A 26,829-nucleotide genomic window follows, 5' to 3' on the forward strand; every position below is an offset into this window, starting at 1 on the left:
GCCAAGGGTGGCGGGGGGCCTGACTGACGGTCAGTCGGAGCTCAGAGGCCCCCCCTGAGGGTGGAGGCCCATTTCAATTGAAACTGGTGAAACATAGCAAAGGCCTCCTATGATGCCCGTGATAACCCTCCTCGTGCCTAAGGTGCCTACAGCCTACCAGTGTACAGAAGTAATTAAGAATGCAATTTTTTCAGCTGAGTATTAAACATGATTGATATTATTACTACAATAGCCAATCTATCAGGTTGTTGCAAAAAAGAATACAAGGAATTACCGGTACCAATCTTAGAGTATATATTAATAATATTATGAATGTACCAATCCATCCGATTATCCGATATCAATCATGCTCGGCGGAACTACACTGATACTGTTCCAAAACTACCCGGACCATAATGACGAACGGCACAATCACTGCACTTCCGCCGCCTGTGACACCGGAGCGAACTTCTGACAGCTGATCGCCCCCAGTTTGTTTATTTTTCATCATTTCATCGTTCGCTCCTTAGTTACACCATTGATTTTGGACGCCATTCTCTGTCTGAAGTGCCTCTTACGGAGCCCTAGCTGGGGTTGCAGCCAGCGTGAGATTGATTATGGTGTTGTAGGACGGAGCTCTTATCTGTGAGGACAGCAGGTAAAACAAACGCACACAACACAAGTAAAGCGACCACAGACACAGCAATACAACACAGTACACGAATAGACGTTTAGCTAAACGTGCTTGTTGACCGACTTGGCAAGTGAAAATTCTTTGTGCACAATGTGCAGTCTTGCAAAGCCAGGAGCATGTAACACAAGTTAATGCACGTACGCCTAAGCCTTCAGGCGTATTATTGTTGTCTGCACCTGTCACCGCACTCAGACTAGCTAACGTTAGCCGCCCACACTGTTAGCATGCCGGTAACTTGGGTTAGTTAATAAGCTAATATCGCCTACAACTATAGCTTCACAGTAAAATCCTCAGTGTTAAAATTACAGAGTGTAAGAGTGTACGAAACGGAACCAAATGGAACCATAAGGGACCCAAAAGGGTAAATGGACCCATAAGGGTCCATTTGGTTCTTTTTGTACAATCTCTTACTGACCCCATACGTATTTGGTATACATAAACATTGTTCAAGTTTATTGTAGTAAAGCTGTTTTATTGGCTACTGTAATAATGTCCAGGGACTCCAGGTTAGTTTTGCTACGTTGTTCTGTCCTCACTGGGGGGGGGGGGGTTGGGCTGCCTGGTGGTGTCAGTAAGCAAAGCAGGGGTTCAGGCTGACTGACAGCTGAGGCAGGTGGTGGTGGGGGGGGGGGGGGGTCGGTGGAACTGACATGTGATATCTTCTCTTACTGCTAGTAACCCAGAGAGTAACTAAATGCATGTACAGTACTGTACTGCATGCACTGACACTGCCAGGCCCGTGCCAGGGGCTCACACACTAGTCTCTCATGCTTGGCGACTCTTCCGCATTCTTTGAATGCCACAGAGAGTCAGTAATTCTGCCCCATAAGAGAACAGGAAGCTGTCATGCTGTTGTGCACTTGGTGGTGAGGCACTGTGCGTGTGTGTTTGTGTGTGTTTAAGGGGCTATAGCTTAGAGTATATATACAATAGAGAAGACACCCAGAGGAAATCCTGAAGCGCAATGGACATAGTGGCCGAAGAAGGTATTGCAGTTTGGTAAGGTTTTGCCCTCAAACACATGAACGCGCACTAGGCTCCGCCCACTCCAGCAAGTTTCAGCCAGCTCTCTGAGCTCTGCCCCAGAGCGGAGCGCTGAGAGACAGACCGCATTAAAACCAGGAAATGTCGCATCAGGACTTTTGCTCATTACTTATTATTCTGTGTATATAAAATATAGATAATTTGTCTAATCTCTAGTTACATCAATATTGTTCTTGTAAAATAGTTGGTTTGTGACCAAGTATTAAGATTATAAAGATCGCTTATGTCATTTTGACTGCCAGGACTTCCCATTCACTTACCATAGGCTTCTGCTGTAGAACTCCCGAGTCCGAATTCTTTTTTTTTTTTTTTAAATAGCAGCTGTACATGAAATGTTAATGTTGATTTAGCATCAACATGATTATTTACCGATATAAATACATGGTTTGATAACCTACAAGTAGGCGAAACTCATTTTCTGCCAGGCGTATGTCTCTCCATTTACCCCGTCTTCAAGCCTCCATCCCTGGGCAGAGGTTGAATGATTGACTGGTGGTCGTGGAGCTCTGTGCAGTGCCGTCTCTTTACAGTCTAAAATCAATGGTTAAATTATTCCATAACACTGAAAATGATCAATTTTCCAATTAAAATCAAATTATGGTTAAGTGTGTAAATTACATTTATTCTGTTTGGACAAAGTGCAGTTAAGAAAAGGTGGAGATCAAGGAAGAATTTCTCTATGTCACATGTGAAGTGTAAAACTGGGAATTTCACCCAAGGAATCCATGATGAAGTGCTAAGATAACCACAATAATAACCCAGATTCGTATTGATGTGCTTACCGAGATAATCAAAATGCTTTCATTTTAAACCAACCTCTGAATTAAAACATTGGGTTCTGCAAAAGTCACAGATCAAATTGCAATGATTTTTAAAATAATCTATTATTCACACTGGATAAACAACAGTGGGACTGGAATACTGTACATCCAGTTTTGAGACATATTTCCTATGCACATATATGAACCTGAATGGCATAGAATAGCCTACGCAGCATTTATTCTGCATATCAGATATTGGAATATGTTCATATTGTCTAAAGAACCAAAAACAATATCTGTCTGGTCAAGCAGTAGATCATGTACGATTTGGTATTTTTGTTAGTAATATGTCTAAAAAGTCATTGCTCATAGTGGTGCGCAAATTGGCATGACAAGTGTCAAAGTGCTCTTTTTTAAACTATATTGACATTCTTTTTCAATTACAATTTTACAATTGTGACAATATTGTCACACTTTAAATATTATTTTGTTATATAAATATATAGTTTGTATTACATTTGTTGGTTGTCTGATACATATTTAATATTTATTATATTTGCATTCATAGTGCTACAAGTGCTATGAAAAAGAACCCATCATTTATTGTATTTTGGCATTTTATTAGAGATCTGTAGCATTATTATTTAATAGTTTAGAGTGGTGCTGTGACCTTGCATTTGCCATGAAGGCTTAAAGTGTTCTTCAGAGCTAAAATTGTTCTACATTGTCATTGGTAAAGTGTATTTGTAAAATGTATGTAGCCTATATTTTCACTTTCTTCTAAATGTGAATTAGCAAAAGTATAAAGTCCCTTTAAAAGCAAATATTCAACTGCAGCACTGCACCACACAATAACACAAGTTGGAATGAACTTCAGTTTATTGCATTAATATTATATTATATGGTGTGTAAACAGTTCATAGAGGTGTATAAAAATAACGAATTTAAAGAATCAGATACATCCATGTTCTTAATCTATTCAAAATGCTAATATGATAAAAAACAGCAGACGAGTCTGCTGCCAACATAGCGATGCGCGTTCACCACGAGTAGCACGCACACGCACACACGCACGATGCTAGTTCATGTGTCGGTCGTCGCGCGTTCATGTGTTTGAGGGCAAAAATCCAGAATGCACAGGGCTCCTAAACCGGAAGGAGGAGTGGATTCGCCTCATGCGCTTCTGAGCAACTCAATGCAAGTGGACGGGAGGAGAACTTGGGTGCCGTCTCTATTCATATATACTCTAAGGGCTATAGCCCCTCCTTATATGTCCAGCTTTTAGTGTATGTGCACAAACTTTGTCCTACAGAAACATTAAATCCCATTGATAATGAATGGACCATTTTGAGTCTTCTTGTAAATTGAACATTGAAGACGAAGGTGAGGATGCAAATTCTGATTGGCCGGAATGAGATGGTGTATGATGATAAGATCGCCCCTCACTGCACACGGGTGTGATTTTTTTTAATATATTTTAGAATTTCCATTTAGATTCCAGCTAGATAGTTGACTAATTTGGTTTCCAATAGCAGTTATTTTCATGACTGCAAAGGCAAAACTGAAGTGAGGGTGAGGTAGGACATCCACTTTGCATCAGCACAAACTTTCTGCACAAATTGACCACTACAATAACCTTAATATTCAGGGCTATATTTTGGTCTAGTCTAGTACTCCGAGGAGCACCTGGAGAAGTTACTTGGTGCTCCCAAAATACGGCGACCCGTGTCTCGCCGGATGGATAAAAGAGGGATGCATGAATAACTTTAAAGGCGCAGTGAAACGGAAATGGTGAACAACGTGAAAATGGTGTTTCCACATGAAACACCGGTCTGAAGTTTCTGAACCAATCAGAGTGTCGCATCCCTTCAGGCGATGGGACGGTAGCTAGGGACGGTGGCTAATGCTATGCGCAACAGCGTGGTGTTGTTTGTTTATAAATCAGACGGTCGCCCAGCACAACCAGTTTACTGTTATGTGGCTTATTTCTACCCTATAATGTTTTCAGAAACATATTTTAGCGTGATGATTAAGTTGAAACCGAGTAATACACTGTCTGAATGTTATCTTGAATGGAAATAAAAACGGAGAAATCTGTAATCAGAAGCAGCTGTGTTGCATGGATGCGCAGACATGGGGAATTAAACATGTGAGCTTCATTTTTATTGGCTTTTATCGATGTGTACCTCTACACGTCATCACGCAGCACGTTTTCGTTTTAATAAATAAATAATACAATCGTTTTATGGACCTTTGATATAAAAACACACAGAAATGAGAATTTTCCCATTGTTTTGGCATCCATTGTTAGGTATGCCCATATGATGACCACGGATATGGTCTAAAAGTGTGAAAAACTTATTTTTCATTTCACTGCGCCTTTAAGCAAAACGATATTTATTCATAAATAAAGATGAATGATGGTGTGTGTTAGTCTGTAGAATCAGTAGTGTAGGTGAGTGGATGTGTGCTGGTGTTGGATGCAAAACAAAAGAAACAAGTGAAAATTCTAATTACTGCTTTTCTCTTTAGGTAAGCCCATATGATGACCACGGATAATATGGTCTAAAAGTGTGAAAATTTCACTACACCTTTATCTTTAAGCATAAAGTCTGTTCTTTAAAGTTTAAACACACTGAAATCAGTGTGCTCTTTGAGCACTGAATATTCTGTAAACACTGAAACAACTGACTGGTCTTTGAGCACTGAATATTCTGTAAACACTGAAACAACTGACTGGTCTTTGAGCACTGAATGGGGCAGCGGTGGCCGAACGGTTTGCGGAGCGGTCTTGATATCGGAAGGTTGCTAGTTTGTATCCCCGGACCGGCACGATAAAATTACCACAGCTGAAGTGCCCTTGAGCAAGGTATTGAACTCATACCATGAAATGTTCTATGAGCAGGGCCTGGCTGTAAACAAGTTCTTGAGCTTAGTCCAGTTACCCTGGGTAAATATAGTAACTTTGCTTTGAATATTCTGAACAACTGACTGGTCTTTGAGCACTGAATATTATGTAAACACTGAAACAACTGACTGCTCTTTGAGCACTGAATATTATGTAAACACTGAAACAACTGACTGCTCTTTGAGCTCAGTTTGCTTAAAGCTACAACCTAAACATTTATGCTACAAGCTGTACATCATCATCATCATCACTGCTGTCATAACTAAATTTCAACCATGACAGATAATGATGCAGGCCTACTCCTCTTCCCCTGGTTTGCATCCACAAGTCAACAGCTGGCTTTGGGTCAAAAGTCTCTGATGTCATCTTAGACAGGTGGATGTGCATCAGGGATGACAGGCGAGAATCTGACAGGCTGGATCTGTACTTGTTTTTTAGTGCGGAGCTATGTGTGTGGCTGGGTGGGTGGGACAAACAGCATTGTTTTTTTTCACCACCTGTGCGCAACCTAACACACACAAACACACACGCACATATTAACTGTATAGTACAGTAGAGGGTACAGTAGAGGGACCCCCACACGGTAACTGTCATTTCTCAACCGCTTTGGACGCAAGGCGGCTCGCCAAAATCGGGCCAGCAGCCTGGCTGCGTTCCTGTGGGTCAGTACAGTGACAGTACAGTACACTACAGGACAGGGTACAGTAGAGGGACCCCCACACGGTAACTCATTTCTCAACCGTTTCGGACGCGGGGTGGCTCGCCGGAATCGGGCCGGCACCCTGGGTGCGTTCCTGTGGGTCTGGATTCTGGAACCCCCCCCCCCACCTCCACACGGAGTTGCACCACCCACTTCACACGGGTGTGATTTCTTATAATGTTGAGGTGTGAAAATCCTCTCTCACATGCAGCACTGCTCAAGGACAGTGTAAGGGACAACACAAGGACTTTCTGAATGTTGGAGTAAGTCCATCCACAATGTCCTGTGTCGATCGCTTTGCCCCCAGATGAATTAATCCAAGGAAATCTGAGTTAAACTCTCCATTGCTAGACACCGACACAATGTACACTATCTCCTGCTCCATTTTGTTTATGTCTTCTGATCCGTCAAAGAGCAAACCCCAAAATTCTGCTGCTTTTAACTTTTCACACAGTTCTGAGCTGATTGTGCAATGGTTTGCATGATGCGGGACCCCCCCCCTTTGCGTGAATGATAGGCACTTCCAACGTTAACTCCAAGCCTCTTGAGCAGCGGAATGTCCTCTTCAAATTAACTCATGCAAGGCCAACAGAAATATATTGCACAGTGCTTGACGTTTGTCCTGCCACCTGTCAAGTGGGCAACTTCGATCCTTCGATTAATTGTTTCAACTATGTTGACGTGCTCTTTGCTTTTCTTGTGCTTATCAAAAGCTGGGTGACTGAAATTATTTGTCCCTGTATAAAGAAGCGCTTCCCGGCACTTGATTGACAGCGCAGCATGTATTTTGATGAGACACTAAATCTGCCCCACAGTCAAAAACTACTCTCAATGATTTCTTGCACTCCATGATGTGGGAGGTACCTTGTCTTACCATCATTACATTGCAATTGATGTGGGGGTACAATCTCAGCGTATCCCTTGTCAATAACATCACCTAAAAAGCGGTATAGTTTTGCTGATATTTTAAGTCTTTTTTTAGCTTACTCTTTATGTTCAGCGATGTTGCGGTTGTTGGGCATAGTGGTGTTATCATCCCTGAATGGTAGATCCAAACAGTAATGGCCTTCATTAAGTTGGACTGACCTTTCCATCGTGTCCATGAATTTCAAGTACTCTCTTGTTTTTAAAGTTTTTCCTTTGTCGACTTTTCATTGAAATTGTATTGTGAGATTAACAGCTCTTCTATTTTGGCAACAGAAATCCTGAGTGCCCTGCTCACTTGCGCTTCCTGTTTCTGATCCGTTTGCTTTTCCTTAAACTGAATGTGAAGGATGCTAGTGTGCTTGCCATTTCACACATTGCACATGAGTCGCCCTGTACAACTAACGGACATGTGTCCTACATTTAAGCATCCGAAGCGGATTCCTTTCACCGTTGGAAAGGCAATCTTGTCCTTATGCATCTTATTTTTCAGTTTGTTGCACTCCCCCAATATGGTGTGCTACTTGGCAAATATAAACAGACGTCCTTTGCATTGCCAGGTGCCACACGACTCTCCTGTGGCTGTTCTGGCTCAAGAGCAGCTGCAACTGTAGCAAAACTGCTTCCTTTATACTTCTGAGTTTTGACATTTGAGCTCTTTTTGCCTGTAGCCAGGGAGCCACAGGCCCAAAAGCTCAACAGTTAAGGATTAACCTGTGATGTCATGACATACTTCCTATTTGTGTTTTTTCTATTCACTTGGTCATTAAGGTCCACAGAATGAGAGGTCTGCTCTGCCTGAAACATCACGAAAAAAAGTTATGGCCATTTTTGTATACCACACCATAGACAACCAATATAAGGCAACATTTCAAACATGTCAAACTAGGATGTTTGCATGTAGGTTGTACATCTTGTGGTGTCCAGCCCATTGCCTATAAATATTGGAGATTTTAATTTGTTCAGTTGACTTTGATATTTCGTCTCGGATCAAGATGTATGTATGTATGTACTATTACATTATTTCAAGTCAAATGATAGTCTGCACACAACACAATGGCGTGATAGAAACTTGCTTATTGGCCTTTGTTGCAATTAGAACTGCACTCACTTCCAATCTTTCACCGTAGTCTGAAAGCCTCTTCAGACACCTAAGGGCCGATTCATACTCCTATTTTACCGCTGTTTCGGTGCTGTAGTGCCGAAGACTTTTATTCGGCTCTAAAATAGGAGTATGAATCGGCCCTTAGCCCGTAGCACTTGCCGTGGCTTATGCAAAGGATAGAATATGAAATTTAGATAGCATGTTAGTTATGTAGACACAGATGCCATTCTATAGTGTTTATAGTTTCAATGTTTGTATATTCTATTGTTAGATGGATGATAGGTTCTTATAGGTGCTTATGATCCTAGATGATTATTTCTATGCATTTGATGTATTACCTTAATACCTTGTGGTGTTCTTGCTTATTAGTCACTATAAGAGTGTCTTCTATGCCTGAATGTATTGTAAATTGTTTCATTCAAGGTAGCCTGGCAGAAATGCAGCAATTGAAAAAATGCTGTTGGTGCACATAATATCCCAATATCATATATGCACGTGTACAATACATACACTGATGTTTGCTTATTTTGCTGTTTTGGACTCTCTATTTTTTTATTATTGTTAATACTATTCTTACGTATGCTGCTGCATTTTCTGAAGGAAAAAATATGTTTTACTCGTGTACCTGTACACAAGATGTAACAATAAAGCACAGGCTTGAACCTTGTACCTTGAACCTTTAAATAGCAATTAGCTCCTTTGTGTTTAGTGCTATTGGTTTGCCTTTGCTGCTATTAAGCAGACTCTTGCCCGTCAGGCACCAGCCTACTCTGGGACCATTCAAGTTGCTAATGATATAAATGAGAGAGAGAGAGAGAGAGAAACTCTCTAAAAGACACCTTACAGCCTTGCAGTACATTCATCTTTACAACAACTAACTACTGCCTAATTACCATTAGGTTACCTAATCAATATAAACTTGTTTGTTGCGCAGGCTTAATTAATTAGTGTCAAGGCCATCCATCGACTGTTCAAAGGCACAAAGAACAGCAAAGGAACAGAATCATTGGTCCCCTGTGTTAATCTTTTCAGTGTTTTGGTTAAATCCCCTCTTTTGGACAAGCCAAATTAATACTACTAGCCCTTACCCGTTCTGAATATTATGAACACCAAATTACGTACAGTGTGGGTAATGCGATGTAATAGATCACTTTACTGATTGGGAGGGAATTGATGATTTTTTGTGCTTTGACATGGCTTTGTAGTTTTCGGTGGTCGTAGAAAGAAGTGACTGTCTCTGTGTTGTTACGGACGGGGATGGAATGTTGTGTGTGTGTGTGTGTCTCTCACAGCGTGGGGTTGGAGGTGCGGTCACAGTGGTGGGGACGGCAAAGGGGATGTTGCACGGAAAACTGTGTGCCAATATTAATCTGTTGCCGTCCCAACATGACACTGGTGACACATGATTTCCGGGGAGATGAGTTGTTTTTGACGCAAATTAATTAAGATTGTTAGAATGTTTGGCATGTGTAATGCGGGGCAGATTGAGGTTGGAGGTGTGGTGCTAGGTTCCGTGAGGCTGTCCGTGCGTTGTGGCGTTGTGAGGAGGCACTTGCGGAAGTGGACACACACATACAGTGGTGCTTGAATTTAATAATGATTATAGACATTCATACAGGTTTACACCTGCATATCATGGACGAAACAAAACTAGCCTGGCATTGACTCATAACGTGAGTCTGATGCCAGGCTAAATCGAAACAGCCAATTAACCCCAAATTCGATTAACATGTTGGGGGGTTTCTATAGACCCCAGACAGCACGATTCCATGTGTCAATTTTAACATACAAGACTGAGATTGATTTGATTTAATATAAGAATATACACTGTTTGTTATAGTTCTTCTTTTCCCCCCACATTGCAGCATTTAGGATCCTTTTATATGGCAGTGGTTTTCAACCAGTGGTCCTTGAGCTAAATGATGTAGTTGGTGGTGGTGAACCAAATGGACTCATATTAGATCTTTTACTCTTGAGAGCGTAACATGAAACGGTTTCATTTTACGCTCTGCATTACTGTACGCATCTGCATGACTTAATTTACAAGAAGTCTACATAATTAGAGAATGTAGAAGAATTGTCATTTTGATCAATGTTTGCCTGTTCTCTCTCCTACAGTATGACACTAACATCAATACATTTATTGATATTTATTTTATTGTAGACAATATCTTATCCAATGACAAGAAAATATTCTACGTTTTTGGTCTGAGAGGCTAAATCTCATCAAATGGTGCTCCGTGGCTCAAGTGCCAAATAAATAATGGACCTTGATATGAAAAGGCTTATAAACCACTATTTTATGGTGTTTGTGATTAACAGGAATTTGATTGTTGGTGTGCGCCACAGCAGGGTGCAGTGCGGGGCAGAACACAGCAGTGGAGTCATGCTGACGTTGGCCAGTAAACTGAAGAGAGAAGACGGAGGGAAGACAGGCCGCGTCCCCGGACCGTCTGACTCAACCCACAGAATCTCTGTTAGGGACCGCCTCCTCACCAAAGGTCTGTGGAACAAACCATTTGCTAATTAGTATTGTTACTGTTTATCGCATCAGAATGTGATAAAGTACGATGTTGGGAGTTTAAGCAAACATTAATTCAAGCTCCTGGTTACCATATCAATGGTTCTATAGCTAAAGAGAGAGAGAGAGACATTTCTCTACCGTTTCGGACGCGGGTTCCTGTGGACCCCCACACGGAGTTGCACCACTCAGTTCACACGGGTGTGATTTTCTTTTCTTCTAGTGGGTGCATTTTGAGTCTTTGTCAGTGGGAATGAGGTGCACTGGGTTTGCAACCCCCCCAAAGGATGGTGGCATTTTGATAAGCATTGGCCACATTTCCAAAACTCAAGACCTGGTAGCATGCTTAACTCCTTGGAAGCCATGCCTGAGATCTAGAGATTAATGTTATAATGCACAGGTAGCCAGGAACGAGATCCAGATATTTGATAAATTAGCCTTAATCTAGAGTTTTAAAAACTATTATTTACCTTATTTTAGCTAGTCAACGGAGTCCATGTAAGAAACAGCCAAAATCCCTGCATGCACACACACGCGCACGCAGTCCTTAGTGACATTATGGCTCATAATGAGATGAAGTACCATGATGGGAGCCTAAGAAAACATTAATTCGACCTCCCGCTAAAAAGAATAAATGATAGCATCGCTAGTAGGCCTCTGTGGGCCTCAGTAGACCAGGGGGTATGAGAGAGCCGCTCTTATTTGCTCATGTTGCACATTTAGCTGGCACTAGGCACCTACCACCACCTATGGGAACGGGTGTCCAAAGAGTAAAAAAAGAAAAGAAAACACTATTGTAATTCTGAATACTTACGGTTCAGCTTCCAGCTCAAAACATATGTTCCCAAAGTGAACATTGGAGTGCTATTGGATTCGGTATCGGTGGCGGAAAGTGTGCCAGTCTTTGCCATTCTGATACCACATGTGTTATCAGACGAAAAAAAAGTGACGAAATCACATGCGGTACATGTGTATGTGTTTGTGTGTGTTTGTGTGCACCTATCCACATCTCTCTACATCCTCCTCGCATTCTCTTTTTCACTTCATTCTCTTGTCTTTTCTCTTCACAGAAGTTGCCGAACTTGAAGCCAACCTCCCTAGTAAGTAATAAACTTTAGGTCATTTCATTTACCATTCCTTTGTTTAGGATAATGGTATTTTATTCCATAGTTCGCACTAAGAAAGTGCTCAACACCAGATTTTTCAGAAGTCATTCAGGTTGTCTCAGCCTCCAGCTTGTGGGTGTCTAAGGCAGGGGTTCTCAACCTGTGGGTCGGGGTCGCCAAATTACTTCGGGGGGGGTCACCAGATTATTTTCTGCCAGCAGGGAGAGTCTGGGAACTCTCAGGCAGAGATGATGTACTCCGGTCCAATTCTAGCCGGAGCGATATGCGCCTGTATGAGGCCGCTAGAGGCGGGATCAACGCGAGACTTATGACATATTGAAGCGCTGCCACAGCGCAAATGTAAACACAACCTAACAAGACTACAACTCTAAATTATTATGGAGATATCAAATGTTTGTCCCGCTGCTTCCGGGTTCATCGTTTCTGCTTGAGAGATCCCAGATGCAGGCAGGAGGAGGGAACTGGTGAACTCAAATCAGGTTGAGAACCCCTGGTCTAAGGAGTGAGCACAGCATGCGTCTATCATTGCTTTTGTTGAACTCCGTACAGGCAGATTACTTTACTTGCAGCTTTGAGCACCCCCCCCCCCCCACTGCGATTAGATCTTAGCAGTGCATGTGCGAGCTGTTGAGAGGACATGATTGATTCATCTATTAGGAAACCATTCAACAGGCTACAACACAGTAGATGGATTATGTTCATTATTTTGCACAGATTAAAGGTCCCTTAAAGCCCTTAAATCCAAATCAATTTTTAACACATGTTCTGAAAAATGAAAAAGCTTTGAAAGGTGGGGGGATGTATACACTTGGATGTAATGTACCAGAAGAGCAGTTGGACCTCAAGTTACTTAAAACTGTATTCTGAACTTTACGCCAACACCAAGTTTGTTTACCTTGGGGTTAGATTCTTCATTATGTCAAATGCTTACCTAAATTGTGTGAATACTTTTACACACATTCACTGAGTTTTGTTAATGAATTAGAATACCACAGAAATGTCACTCTCAAATCCAAAATATAATGCATTCTTTCAGTGACTATAAAAGTCACAAGGGTGCCAGGAACGCTGTAGCCACAGTGTAGCGTGATGATCAGGCACTGGGAACAGTGGGAAGAGGAGTGCACCAGCACGCAGTGGTGGAAAAAGTACTCGCAGTACTTTACTTAAGTAAAAGTATCAATAATGCAGTATTGAAATACTCTGTTACAAGTAAAATTCTGGAATTCAACATGTAGGCCTACTTTAGTAAAAGTACAAAAGTATTGCCATCAAAATGTACTTAAACTTAAAGTATCAAAAGTAAAAGTAGGCTACAGAAAATGACTGAATATTTATAATACTCCAGTACCATTGGAGTACAAATACCTCAAAATTGTATTTAAGTAAATGTACTTAGTTACTTTACACCACTGCTAGCACATCTTTAGCATAGAACGATGCCAGCTCAAAAGCTGAGCTGTTCTCAGTGGGTGCGGCGTCTAACTGAAGGAGAAATCAATTACTCTGAAGTTACATTCTACTGTAGAGTGCGTTACTCCAGCTGAGGTCCTTCCTCAATGCTCAATCCATAACTCACACTGGCTCCAATCTCCTCAATGTCAAAGTGACTGATTTTATTCCTGTAACCCCCTCACGCTTAGAATAGATATACCGCAGGGTACAATTGCCTGACCAGGGATCAGCCTTAATTCCCTCTTCAATTACTTATTATTAGTTCAGGCAGCTATTTCTAAGCATGACCTCAGTTCATCACATTATCCTTCTTTGTTTTCATTTAGACATGCTCAAGATAAACACTGCTAAATAGGGCTGAATGATTTTCCCCTGCGGCCTGTCATTTTTCAGCTGTAATACTACAATTTGAACACCAGGGGGTAACATGGTGCCATTTGGGATCTCACTGATGAAGTCATTCAGCAGAGCTGGCTGCATGCAGCAGTCTAACATGAGCACAAACAAACACCAAATACTGTACTGTACAAACAATCCGAACATAATGAGATGCAAATCAAATCAAACTTTATTTATAAAGCACATTTTAAAACAACCAAGGTTGACCAAAGTAAATAGATAATGAAAGTATAGTATAGTGGTGATACAAATGCAAGTGATAGTGCTTCTTCTAATGCAGTGCTTACTCAATACCAATAATATCTTATAATAAATAAGACACACAGGACTGTCTTCTTTTTTTATATAGTATATTGATTTATTGATTTGTTGTTGTTATACTATTAACCACCACTTTTGTTTTGTCATTTTCTTTGGTCAGGTACATGTAAAGCCAGCTTTCCAGATGAAGACAAACTCCATCATTTTCAGCTGGCAGTGTCCCCAGGTAAGAACAAGACAACACACAACATGCCTCTGGTTCTTCCCAGCACAGTTGTAGCACATTGTAAGGGAAATGGACTTTAATTGACAGCCCTGATGCTGCAGTCCTGATCCATTTCAATGTGAGTGCACTACTGTCATTGATGATGTATAATTTCATTATAAGTGACTCAAAACAATTCCTGTGCTTTCATATATATACATATATATATATATATATATATATATATATATATATATATATATATATATATATATATATAATATATATATATACACACACACACACACACACACACACACACCCAGGTCTAAACCTAGACCGTCTCTGCTACAGTTTACCTCTTGCCCTTGTTCTACAAAGAATAAGTTGTCTCTGTCCAGTGTCTTCATGTGTAAAGAGTAAGAAAGTACTGCCACAGCAGACAACCCTCAGCACTCCAGTTAGAATAAAGTCCTTACGGTGCAAGGCTCGAATGTATACGTTGAAATGAAGAAAATGCCAGCACTCATTGTATGTCCTTTTTATATGAATTTATTTACCAGTCAAGTCAGTCAAATCTACCATCCCCAACCATAATTTTGTAGTCAGCATTTTTCCTCACTTGTTTGCGATGGCTCAGCAGTGTTCTTTTGTCCCTGGTAGTGTAAGCGGTAAGCTGTCCTGTTACACAGCTCTGCTCCAGTCCATGATGGAACCCTCATTTTTAAGAATCTTTCTTCTAAGCAAAGTTGTGTGTGTGTGTGTGTGTGTGTGTGTGTGTGTGTGTGTGTGTGTGTGTGTGTGTGTGTGTGTGTGTGTGTGTGTGTGTGTGTGTGTGTGTGTGTGTGTGTGTGTGTGTGTGTGTGTGTGTGTGTGTGTGTGTGTGTGTGTGTGTGTGTGTGTGTGTGTGTGTGTGTGTGTGAAGAGAGCTAGTGGTGGTAACGGTGTGTGTGTGTTGTATGTCATTTGTGTATGCTATGCTTGTGTTCTTTTCCCCCAGAAAATATTTTCTGGGGGAAAATCCCACTTTTTGGTGGTCTTGCCTTCTCTTCATTTAGGGTGCAGTTCGCACTCACCCTAAATGAAGAGAAGGCAAGACCACCAAAAAGTGGGATTTCCCCCCATCATTATTCCCCAAGTCCAATCTGCTTGTTCAGCAGTGTGCCAAGAGATCCCACCTAACTAAGCTATACCTGTCGGATACCGTATAGACCTGAAATGCGTGCCTCTCTCTTTCTCTCTCTCAGCTGTTTTGGCCACCCTCTGTAGGGCCGGAGGGTTATGTTTTTCTTTTTTATAATCACAACATAGTCTACGAACTGTCCAAGGCTCAATATTCAATGTCACCTACCCACATAGTTTGAATTATGGTCCTTCAAGAACAAATTGAGCTCATCCTGCTGGTGTATTTGAGCAGTGCTTCATAAAGCTTTGTTCTTCTTTGTGAAATTAATTGAACCTTTTGTTACGAGGTCCCTTGGTAAAACAGCTGTTCATATTGCTCAGTTTTCTGTTCCTGCTAATCTCAAAATATATCAGCATCGTGCTTCAGATATTGAACACAAAACAAACAAATACATAAACAAACAAATAAATAAATGGACAGCCTGGACAGCATTTGTTTTCATAAAGTCCATATAAGTTTGAGAAGCTCAGTCCTACATTAGCATGATATTCTTGAAATTCAGTACAGCTAGCTGCTTGTTTAACTATACTTAAACCCTGTAAACCTTTTGTTGACCTGGTTTCCCCCCAGGCCTCTAGTTCTGTTAGTATTTGTAGATCTGCTATTTTTGGGTTCATGTTTTAGGGGACACTTCACCCCTTTTGTAACCAGATCTTATTTTCATGATGTTTGTGAGACAAGAGACACTTTCCTGATGTTTGTATGTATGTTAATATGTGTAAGACAGCCCTCCTCTCGTCACAAGGAGGAGCAGTTCACCAAAGCATTATGGGAATCTTAGTCCAGGAAGGAAGTGAGTCCACTATTTCAAAGGAAGTAAGTGAGCCCAGTGTCCATGACATCATGGACACTTTGAAATACCCACATGAAATACCCACATAAGAAAACCCAGGAAAGTGTTTCTTGTCTCCCAAACATAATTAAAATACGATCTGGTTGCAAAAGGATTAAAGTGTCCCTTTAAGAATTATGTATGATTGTATGTATTTGCCAAATGTAGAACAGAGTGCAATGACAGAACCACAGTGATTAAACACATGGTTATTCCTTTACATTATCTATTATTTACACAAATAAATAAATGTGAAATGGATGTTTTGCCAGTTATAATGCCAATCATAATAACAGTCTGGCCAACTTGTTGAAGTGTTTCTAGTATCTCTCCAGAGTGCTGCTATGTGGTACTACGCAGTTCATTACTTTAAAGTATCTCTTAAAGTAGCTCTCCGCTGTTTGTCATTCTAGAACTCACTCCTTGGTGATCTTTTTCCACTAAGTGCTCATTTATATTCAATGGCTCAGTCTCCTCAATTGTTCTTCTCTTCTTTCATGGAGAAAGAGCTTTTGCTTCTGCACAAAATGCTTCTGCACAAAATGCCTCTGAGCAGGAGGTCAAGTGACCCCAATTTGATCCCACTGCAAGTGGATGCGAGGAGGATGCTAGGAAGAATTGGATATCACTTTAGATACAAAAACCTCTTTGTTTGTCTTAAATCACAGGGTATATAGGGATGCACCAAATGGTACATTCTTGACCAAAACCAAATCCCGAATCTAGGAAACAATATGTCGATTAATACCATCGTACCATTGCTGTCATGGCCTTACCTTTGGTGTAGAGTTATATGATAATGGCAAAAGACATTTTGATCACAACAAAACCGGTAACCCAAATCTACCAAACCGAATACCAAAAATGCATTTTTTGCCACTATTCGGCAGAATGATTTCGCTGGCCGAATATTCGGTACATCATTATATCCTACTATTCAATCGGTGTCTGTCCGCCTACCACCTGCTCAACGATGGCAGATGGATGAAGTTGTGTCCTTACTTTTGAAACTACAGAATATTGAGAGTACCGTAACCATGTGACATGAGCCCTATATACTTAGTTGCCGAATAGGGAAAATGGATCACAGCACACCGCAATGCATTGTGAGCATTTTGATCGACTATTATCGCTAAACTTTCACCTATGGCCAGATTGTCAGGTTAAAAGTAGCTAAAACAGATAAACAAAATTTAAGGAAAGGAAGTTCAGGCAGAACTTGGGAGTTTCTAATTTGACTTAATTCAACTCCTCGGGAATGTGCCAGGAGAAGTGTGAAAATGATTAAGTCATGAATAAAAAACAATAAAAATCTACAATTGCTCCAAAACGGGTATATTTCTAGGTGCAATTTGTTTTGAGAAAGAACAGTATTTTCCCCTGCCTACTCGGCCAGAAAATAGACCACTGTCTCAGCAGGAAGGATGCATTTAAAAGTGATGCAATGAATTAAATTATGCCTCCACAGGACCATTTGTCTACAAAGATATTTGTTTTAAATCAGCATCCAAATATATAATTGTCTAAACTGTCACATGTCTGTTTGACTGTATGGTGGTGGGACCCCGGTGTATATGCGAGATTGAGAGTGCAATTTGCACTTTAAAGCCAGCAACGCTCTTCAAACAAAGTCAAACTTTTCTCAGCTGACCAAAACAAAACTATAGGTCTCTCTGACTAAGGACTAAATTATTTTATATTCAAAATGGCCCGCTTTGAGTGTTTTTTTGGGGCATTTATATGCCTTTATTGATTATTTATAGTATACAGTCTGAGTACAGTGTAAGATAGACAGGAAACAGGGAGAATAGATGGGGAAACGTCCCAGCACTGGGATTCGAACACGTGACACGCTGTCAGGCTGCATGAGAGCCTATGATGTGGTATCTATGCGCCTGGGCCACTAAGCCAGCGGGTGCCCCGGAATGGTGATTTTGTTTTTTATCACTCTACGATGTATGTTAACAGATTTGTCTTGAATATTTAGTTATTTTTCTGGTAAAAGGCACAATGGACAAAGTGTGTGCCATCTCTCTCCATGAATTGCCATTCGGTTGTGTTTATTGTCCCTTAGAGACACATTACAAAGGTTTGTACTTCCTTCTTCAACACTGTCCAGTGTCCATGGTACATTGCCAGCAGATTGCCGAGATAAAACATGAGCACATTGAATTTGTTACCAATCACACACAGCGTCCACATTGTTGTATCAGTGGGGATGTCCGGTTTGTTGGTCGGTGCAAGAACTGCCGAAGTAAACTTCTCTGCAATGACCTCACTGAACTTTGTCTCTGTAAGGAGTACAGTATGCTGCAACCTTTAATAGTCCGGCTCACGGCTTTTGTGGGGAAATAATCTATACAGAAAAGCCGAGCTCAGCGATTATATACAGACGAGTCAAGTTGGTGTTATGGAGATTGAGCCCTGTGGGAGAGAATAACTCAATAATTTAAAACCTGAGACTCCCAACATAGACGCTACTCCTCTCTCACGCCCGGGGGTTATGGAAATTGTTTTTTAATGGTTCTCTTCAATGGTTCTCTGTGTTATTGGAAGACATTAAAGAACATCAAACAGTTTCTTCCTTCCTTGGAGCTCAGTCCTTCTGCTTCTCTACTTCCTTCTACGCCTCCAGTCCGGTCTCTTCCTCTAAAAATCTCAGAATGTTGGAGGCACCGCTCAAAAATGAAAATGAGGCAGAGTTTTATGAGCACATGGCTGGCACGTGTGCTTCTGCAGAGGGAGATGCATAAGGTTGATCATATGTTAGCTAAGAGTTCCCTCTAGTGGAAACACTGACTGGACGCAAATTCCTGGCAGGATTAGCCATTGAATAAAATGGATGTAATATACTTATTGGCTGGGAATGAGGAAAGAGTTTGACTGCTTGGTGATGCATGGGGTTTCACCAAGCAAAGAACTAACAGCCTGCTGACAATATGATTGTATTTTGTTCATCCATGCTAAACTGGAAGACATCTTCTGTTTAATTCAATCCACCTTTATCATAGCCCCTCAGCATGAATCTAATCTGTTCATCTCAACCGCTTGAGTTCCCTCGGGGTCTGGCTGGAGAAAATCACGGCGTTAAGGCTGGCGGCAGAAGATTTGACAGCGTTTTATGAAATGGGGCAAAATTAAGAAACGCAGTAAAAAGTGTAGCCTGTAGTTAGGTGTCATGATGTCATCATTTTTAGGGTGAGGTTACAGGCGGGAGGGTGAGAGCCTATTCCAAACTTGCAAGAGAGAGAGAACATATGGTGCATCACCCACATAATAACCCAGGGACGGGGAGAGAGCATCAATAAGTGTGTGTGTGTGTGTGTGTGTGTGTGTGTGTGTGTGTGTGTGTGTGTGTGTGTGAGAGAAAGATACAACTAGCAGTCCATGTTCAGGCACTGTTGTTGCTAAAATGATCTTTTAAAAGTGAGGTTTCTTAACACCAAAGGGAAACGAGCAGGAACACCTGCGAGACACAGTGAGACTTCATCCAACCCAGAAATATTCGGGTGCAGTACTTAGTTTAGACAGTATTTGGTTTAGACATTGTCATTAGTAGGGATGTGTAAATGTGTCCAAAATGAAAATCGATTTGTATAATTAAATATTTTTAAGCTATATATATATATTTTTTTATGAACCCTACACATTAGAAAATTCTTCCCCCAAGGGGTACCTAAGCCACAAAGGTTTGGGAACCCCTGATGTAGATGATTAACAATCATTTTTACTCTTGAGAGTTAATAAGTGTCCATTTGGTTACTAACTCCATCTTTTGGATGAGGACCACCTGGAACCCCCTCAAGGACCACTGGTGGTCCCTGGACCAGTGTTGAGCCAATTGATCACCATAGCAACCCCGGCCTGATTAGGTGAATTCCCAACAACGGCTAAATCAGTCACACATTCAGTCGCTCACACTCCTCTCAGTCATGCAGCTTTGTCAGACACATCCCAGGCACACTTTGGTAGGCCTATAGCCCTGTGCTTTTTGGATGACAATATTGCCTTTCCAACTGATTTTCATTAAAAAAAATAAAAAAAATATTCATTTTAATAATCGATTTCGGGTCCGATTATCTATTAATCGGACCCATCCCTAGTCATTAGTCCTACAACTACAATCTATCTCAAACCCTAACCCTAACCTCCCACGGGGCAGCACACCTAAACCTAACCTTAACCCATGTCTAACCAATGACTAGTCTAAACTAAGTATGCACCCCTTTTTTCCAACTTAAACTTATTAAATAAAGCTATGCTCATTTTACAACTTCAAGTGGCAGTTTTGTCACATGATGAATGTCCTTTTTTTAACATAACCAGTCCAAAAGCCCTCTCTTCTCTATTTTTTTTAAGATCAATTGACCTCATGACATAATGGTGATTAAGGTCACATTCTCACCTAATACTTCGGTAGACTCGAATGCGTATGGGCGGGGATTTTGGGGGGACATAACGTGCATGTGTCGTGCCGTCTGGGGGACCCCCCCCCCCCCTCTCTCTCTCTCTCTCTACGCAAGCAGCCACACACTGTTCTTTTGGGCATGGAGGCACAGCGCTGCATGAGCGCACTGATATAACTCCCCAGTCCCCACACAGTGACAGCACTGCATGTTTACGGCACGCACAGACAGACAGAATATTCTGTAGGCTATAATAGGCTACACTGCAGTGTTTTTATGTGTTTTCTTAAGCAATTGATTAATGTACACCTCATTGCGATCAGGGCTTCAGTCTCCTCATTCGACCACGTCTATCCACAGTAACGGGACATCTTTGCGCTGCGTAAAATATGCCTTCTCCGTCTCCAACTGTGTTCAGCTCCTCACCCGCCACATTGTTTGCTTCATTTCCTTTATTTACTGCGGATTGCATTCACACCTGCACCGAATCGTAGTCAAGTGCGATTGGAAGCGAAGCGAAACCCCCGTTTTTGGGCGGAGTAAATGCGGTTATTTGCTGCGCATTAGGATTCGAATGAGCCTTCACACCTGCCAAACGAAGTGCACTTTCTGAAAATGCGCAGCAGGATTCGTTTTAATCGCAGCAAAGCTCTCTGGTGAGAATGTGACCTAAGAGTCAGTAGAATGCCTATCAACATCAGTTTGAAAGTAAAATGCTAAATGTTTTCCCCAGCCATGGCAGTTTAATGACAGCTTGGTTGACTATTGAATGCCAACCTTTTCTGGCGCTTAGCAGACTGTGATGTCTGACTTGATGGCTTCAGTCAGTTAAATGCTAATTTAACCCAACCGTGTAAACCCGACCCTGCTGCTTAGATAGATGTATTATGTTTCTGCTGAGTCAACACCACCCTATTAATTATAGATGATAAAATGTCTGGGAAAACGGAATTGTGTGTGTGTGTGTGTGTGTGTGTGTGTGTGTGTGTGTGTGTGTGTGTGTGTGTGTGTGTGTGTGTGTGTGTGTGTGTGTGTGTGTGTGTGTGTGTGTGTGTGTGTGTGTGTGTGTGTGTGTGTGTGTGTGTGTGTGTGTGTGTGTGTGTGTGTGTGTGTGTGTGTGTGTGACACAGACACTTGTGCAAGCATACAGTAGGTGTGTTTGCACCCTGTCGAAGCCTCCTTGTGTCCTTTCATTTGTAGGTTCCTGTGAACAGGTGCAGCTGGTGCACCCCTGAGGTCAGCGCACACAATAGAACATTGCACTATTGTGTTAAGCAGAAGTGTCTGGGAGAGATTACATTTAATATTAGTTCTGTGAAAAAGGTCATTGGGAACAGACAGGAAGAGAGGAAATGAGAATAGAACTTGCCACAGTAAATGAGTAATATGACGATCTCCTGTAATCAAACTAGTTACATTTCAGTTAATCAAGTTTGACTTGTTGCCTAAGGTATTATTAATATGTTTACATTTTACATTAGTTTGTGACCGTTACATTTTTATTTTGGAACAGTGAAAAAGGTTATTCTGGAGCCCTGTTATCACTTTTCTTCAGGGTCGTATAGATTTATTTTACATCCATTGTCGGACATGATTTGTGTTCTTCTAAATCTGTCAAACGGCTAAATAACATTGTCTGCTCATCTAAGTCAATGTCTGGAAAGAAAGCAGAGAAAAGGCTATAGAGAATGTTCTTTATGTTGGATGATCATGTGATGTTAAAGAGATACGTTTTTCAGACGGATATTGTGTCCTCTTTCTTTGTGTATTGAGATAATATTTCTTTGTTTTCTCTATCGCTTCAAAGCATCAGTCAAACAGAGCAGGTAGAGAACTATATACTGTATGCTTAGGGTTCCATTTTAATGCACTGGTGCTTCTTCACTTATCTCTTAAAGATAAGGTTTCTCAACATAACAATCACAGAAATATACATGCAGTAAACACGCAGACAAGGTTTTGTCTCATGTCCTTTTATTTGATTGTTGGCCATTCTCTTCATTCCTTTGGGTCCAGGACAGACCTATTCGACACCTCCAAAATGTTATGGCTAATAGAGCATGTTCATGCTTGCTTACACACAGCAAATCTGGAGAGAAAAACGTCATCCACTGTGTCTTGTTTTACAATATATAAAAGGAAAACTGACTGACAAAAAAAGAAAAAAAAGAAACACTCAAACTAAAGGTGTGCATCAGCGCATCAGTGCTCTTGAACTTCTTGATCTTGCCTTTGATCATGTGGAAGATCTCGGTATACTCAGAAAGCCTAATTTCAATAGTTTCACAATCGCTTTGCAGTTCAACTAATTGCAGGCATCTTTTTGCGAACGCAGTGAGCACTTACTATGAGACCTAGCAGATCATGTCTGTGTGTGTGTCTGTCTGTCTGTGTGTCTGTCCCGCTATCCAAATATGGAGTGTGTTGCATCAGCAATCACTCAGCTCCATATATGGGCACAGAAGGGGCCAGGTCCACTCAGCTCCATATATGGGCACAAAAGGGGCACCATATAAGGAGTCCCCAAAGCAGCTATACGTCCAAAACCCAAAAATGTACGAGCTGCGTTCGCTTCCCGCGTTTGCGCGTCTTACTCGTATCTGAAAGATCCAGGGCAGGATTCCAATCAGGACCTCAATACCCAGACAGCCTTGCTACCATTCAAACTGTGCTCGTCTGCTGCTGAAATGATACAAAGTACGCTATTATCACCGCAAGAGTGTGCTTATTCAACTTCTTCAATTCTATGCAAATCTGAGATAAAAGCTATTTTATAGACAAAATGCAGACTGCATTTGCAGAATACTGACACTTGCTTTTCCAGTTCCTAGCTTTTCTAGCAACACAAGTCAGGCGGGCAGGTTTCTCAGCTGAGAGGTTGCTGTGTGTGCGTTACTGTGTGTGCGTTACTGCGTGTGCGTACAACCCCCCCCCCCCCCCCGCATTTGACCCATCCTATAACAACTAGGAGCAGTGAGCTCATTGAATTCTACAGCGCTCGGGGAACAATTATCGACACATTGCTGGCCTGGCCTGGAATCGTACCTGGGACAACCAGGGGCTCTGGCTCCCCAGGCGAGCTCACTAAACACTCAGCTATGCCATTTTGTTTATACGAATGAATGAATGAATCCCATATGGGATTATATGACACATTTAACAAAATAGATTGAAAACAACTGACAATACAGTCCTTCCCACTCTTATTACTTACAAAAACAAACATACATACAGTATTTTGAACAAAATGTAAATGGCCCTCCTTCCCATTGACTTTTCAAGAAATGAGGCAAATGAAAAAATATAATTTTGAAAGACCTTATTATTTATACGTAATCCAATTATTTAACAGGAGGCCAAATAGGTTGTATTGCAATGAAAGCAGGTTGCTGAAAATGAACTGAGCTTTCATAATCAGAAACACTTGATTGGCATGTATGTAGTCGTGTACAGTATATAAGTAAATAACTTCTTCATGAGGTGATGTCAGCCAAACAGAGTAAGTTAGGAATAGGAATTACATTGGTTGTGAATAAGGAACGACATGGTGCTATTCAGAGTTTCTAACAATCTATTGGTGTTTGTCTGTATTTTCATACATGCAGTGTGCACATTTATGGACTATTGAATTGTGGCTCACAAGGTCTCAGATTGCAACCATTCATAATTATTTCCCCTGGGAATTAGCAGGGGATGTTAAAAACTGCCCACCATGTAGAACGAGGGTGTGAACTCATGGGTCACCTCCTGCTTTGTTGTGTTTTTTGGACAAACTCCATTAGAATGAAATTACATATTGAACAGCAGTGTTTGTTCAATGTCAGGACAGGTTGTCCAAAAACCCAACACCTCTGAAAAAAACCCAAAGACACCAACTTTATTGTGATATCTACACCTACTAGTTTGAGACTTTATAAATATGTCTACTTGTCTAGCTTTCCATAGAGTTGGAAAGTGCTGTAGGCCAACACTATTTCTTAATAAAATCCAGCTAGTGTGAACACAACCTTACTCTACCGTGCAGATTGGTTAAAATAATGTTTAATTCACTATAAACGTATGGATTGCAGCTGAAATATATAAAATGTGTGTCACTTTCTGTGCTTTGTATGGGAATCATATTTAATACAGATAGAACAACACAGGAGTACATTCATCTGTACATATTATTTTGCAAAACTCTGCAACAAATATATGGTATATAAGTATTTTTCCGATTGTGCTTTAATGACTTGAAGTGTGGCTAAACACAGTCTTTGATCTGCTCTGGTCAATGTCACCGTCATACACTCATTACACTTTAAACAGGTAAAATAGCCTAGCCTTTTTTAGCCACAATAGCCAGAGGACAAAAAGGTCTTCTTAAACAAGTCTTGTATTTCAGTATTAATATTTGATTATCTGTAACGGTGAACACATCTGTGTGTTCACTGTTCGCTGAAGGAAATCTATATTTGATGTAATCTGGAACAGTCAGATAAGGTGACTGTGTGTGTGTGTGTGTGTGTGTGTGTGTGTGTGTGTGTGTGTGTGTGTGTGTGTGTGTGTGTGTGTGTGTGTGTGTGTGTGTGTGCGGCAGTGTGTGCAGCAGTGTGTTGATGGTAAAGACAGTTGGCACATTAACAATCGTCATGACTAATTGATGTCCTCTGATGGAACCATTAGCCAGCAGACGCTATCTCTTTCTCACTCTTTTGTTCTTATCATTCTTTTGCCTGTCTCCATTTCTCTCGCTGTCCCACAACATATAGGCCAGTCAATCTAAGATTTGACCCAAAATAAATGCAAAAGTAATCGTTCAAGGTTTGTTATGATCCTTAGGTTCATCCAAATAACATATTAAAAATAGAGTATTATATAAATTGTGGATCATGGTAAATCAAAATTTAATTCTTTCTTTGCCGACTAGCAGTTAGCATTTATAAAGTTCCCAGTGCCACCATTGCCCCCCCCCCCCCCCCCCCCCCCACAAACACAGTCACTACACACAGTATCGTTTAGTATCATTAGCACAAGCACACAGTGTTTACCGGTCGTCAGAAGCGTGTCGGGAGCGACGCAGTGCAAATTCACAAATTAGATCCGAATTTTGGATGGCTGAAGATCCACCAAGGACAGCTCTCCTGGATTCCGATGGAGTTTTGAAAATCCTCCTTTCAATTGCTTTAAACGGTGATCAGATTTGCAGTCCCATTGATTGATTGATTTATTAACAGTTTGCAGAATTACAGTACATTTCAAGTACAACTCAATACAAAAACTGTTAACAGTGAGTGGATGACACCATAAAGAATTACACTCGTTTACAATAGGGCCCACCATTTTCAATTAATCAAAACATTTAGAGACGTATGAATATACACAACTATATAGTCAAAATGAAATCATCATAGAGGAGGTAAAAAGGGAAAAGAAACATATAAGGGGGATTTTACGGGGGCCAGTTTAGAATTTCAGCCGTCCATAGGTGCCCTTTGAGAGCAGTTTTGAAGGAGTCAAGGGATTTGCATGTCTTAATGACTGTTGGTAGGGCGTTCCACATTTTGGTGGCATAGGAGCGAAATTAATTTAGTCCCTTGTTTGTGCCGAATCTGGGTTGCACATGGTTTGTTGAACTCCCTCTGGTGTTGTGGGTGTGGACTTCGTTGACATTAAGGAAGTATTTTGACAGGTACATGGGTATCTTGGTGGTGTAGCGAGTCTTGTGGACCAGACCCATTGCAAGGTGCTGTCGTTTCCAGCCTGTCAAAGTGGGCAGGGGTGAGGTGGGTTTGGGGAGTGAGGCCAAGTAGCAGCCTGACCAGTTTTGGAGTCTGGAGCCTTGTTTTAAGGGCCTTAGAGGTGCTGTGGTACCAGGCCGTACCAGGATGTTCAAGCATAGTCGAAGAAACCTTGTATAAGGGCTCCTGTTAAGGTCTTCAAGGTGTTTTTGTTGACCAGTGAGGAGATCCTGTATAGGAATCTTGTTTTTTGGTAGACCTTTTTGATTACGTTGGTGGCCATTTTATCACCAGAAAGATTTGCCTCCAGGATGGAGTTATTTGGATGGACCTAAGGAATGGATCATAAAAAACCTTGAACGATTAGTTTGCAATTTAATTTATTTTAGCTTAGATTGACTGGCCTAATACAGTATACCTCCCTCTCTCTCTCTCTCTCTCTCTCTCTCTCTCTCTCTCTCTCTCTCTCTCACACACTCTCCGTTCCTCTGCACTGTCCTCTTTACTCATCTATAATTCAAAGTAATTTGTGCGTGTATGTGTGCATGAGCGCGCCCTTCAGATTTTATCCGAATGTAATGCAAATCGGTACACATGATCTC

The 26,829-nt window shown here is 41.2% G+C and overlaps 1 protein-coding gene across 2 annotated transcripts in view; it reads left to right on the forward strand.

Annotated features, from left to right (window-relative positions):
* The first annotated feature begins 429 nt into the window (after nucleotides 1-429).
* Nucleotides 430-26,829, forward strand: part of ube2f (ubiquitin-conjugating enzyme E2F (putative)) — a 58,814-nt gene continuing 32,414 nt past the window's right edge. The window contains exons 1-4 of one of the 2 annotated variants that reach the window (XM_080785372.1): nucleotides 430-637; nucleotides 10,438-10,616; nucleotides 11,707-11,736; nucleotides 14,039-14,104. In XM_080785372.1, coding sequence (XP_080641498.1) covers nucleotides 10,502-10,616; nucleotides 11,707-11,736; nucleotides 14,039-14,104 — 211 coding nt within the window. In that variant the 5' untranslated portion in view covers nucleotides 430-637; nucleotides 10,438-10,501. The remainder of the gene's footprint in view (nucleotides 638-10,437; nucleotides 10,617-11,706; nucleotides 11,737-14,038; nucleotides 14,105-26,829) is intronic. The other variant, XM_080785373.1, reaches the window with a different exon arrangement.

The sequence above is a fragment of the Protomyctophum bolini genome, assembly GCF_963924005.1.
Source record: "Protomyctophum bolini genome assembly, chromosome: 16".
NCBI classification, from domain to species: Eukaryota; Metazoa; Chordata; class Actinopteri; order Myctophiformes; family Myctophidae; genus Protomyctophum; species Protomyctophum bolini.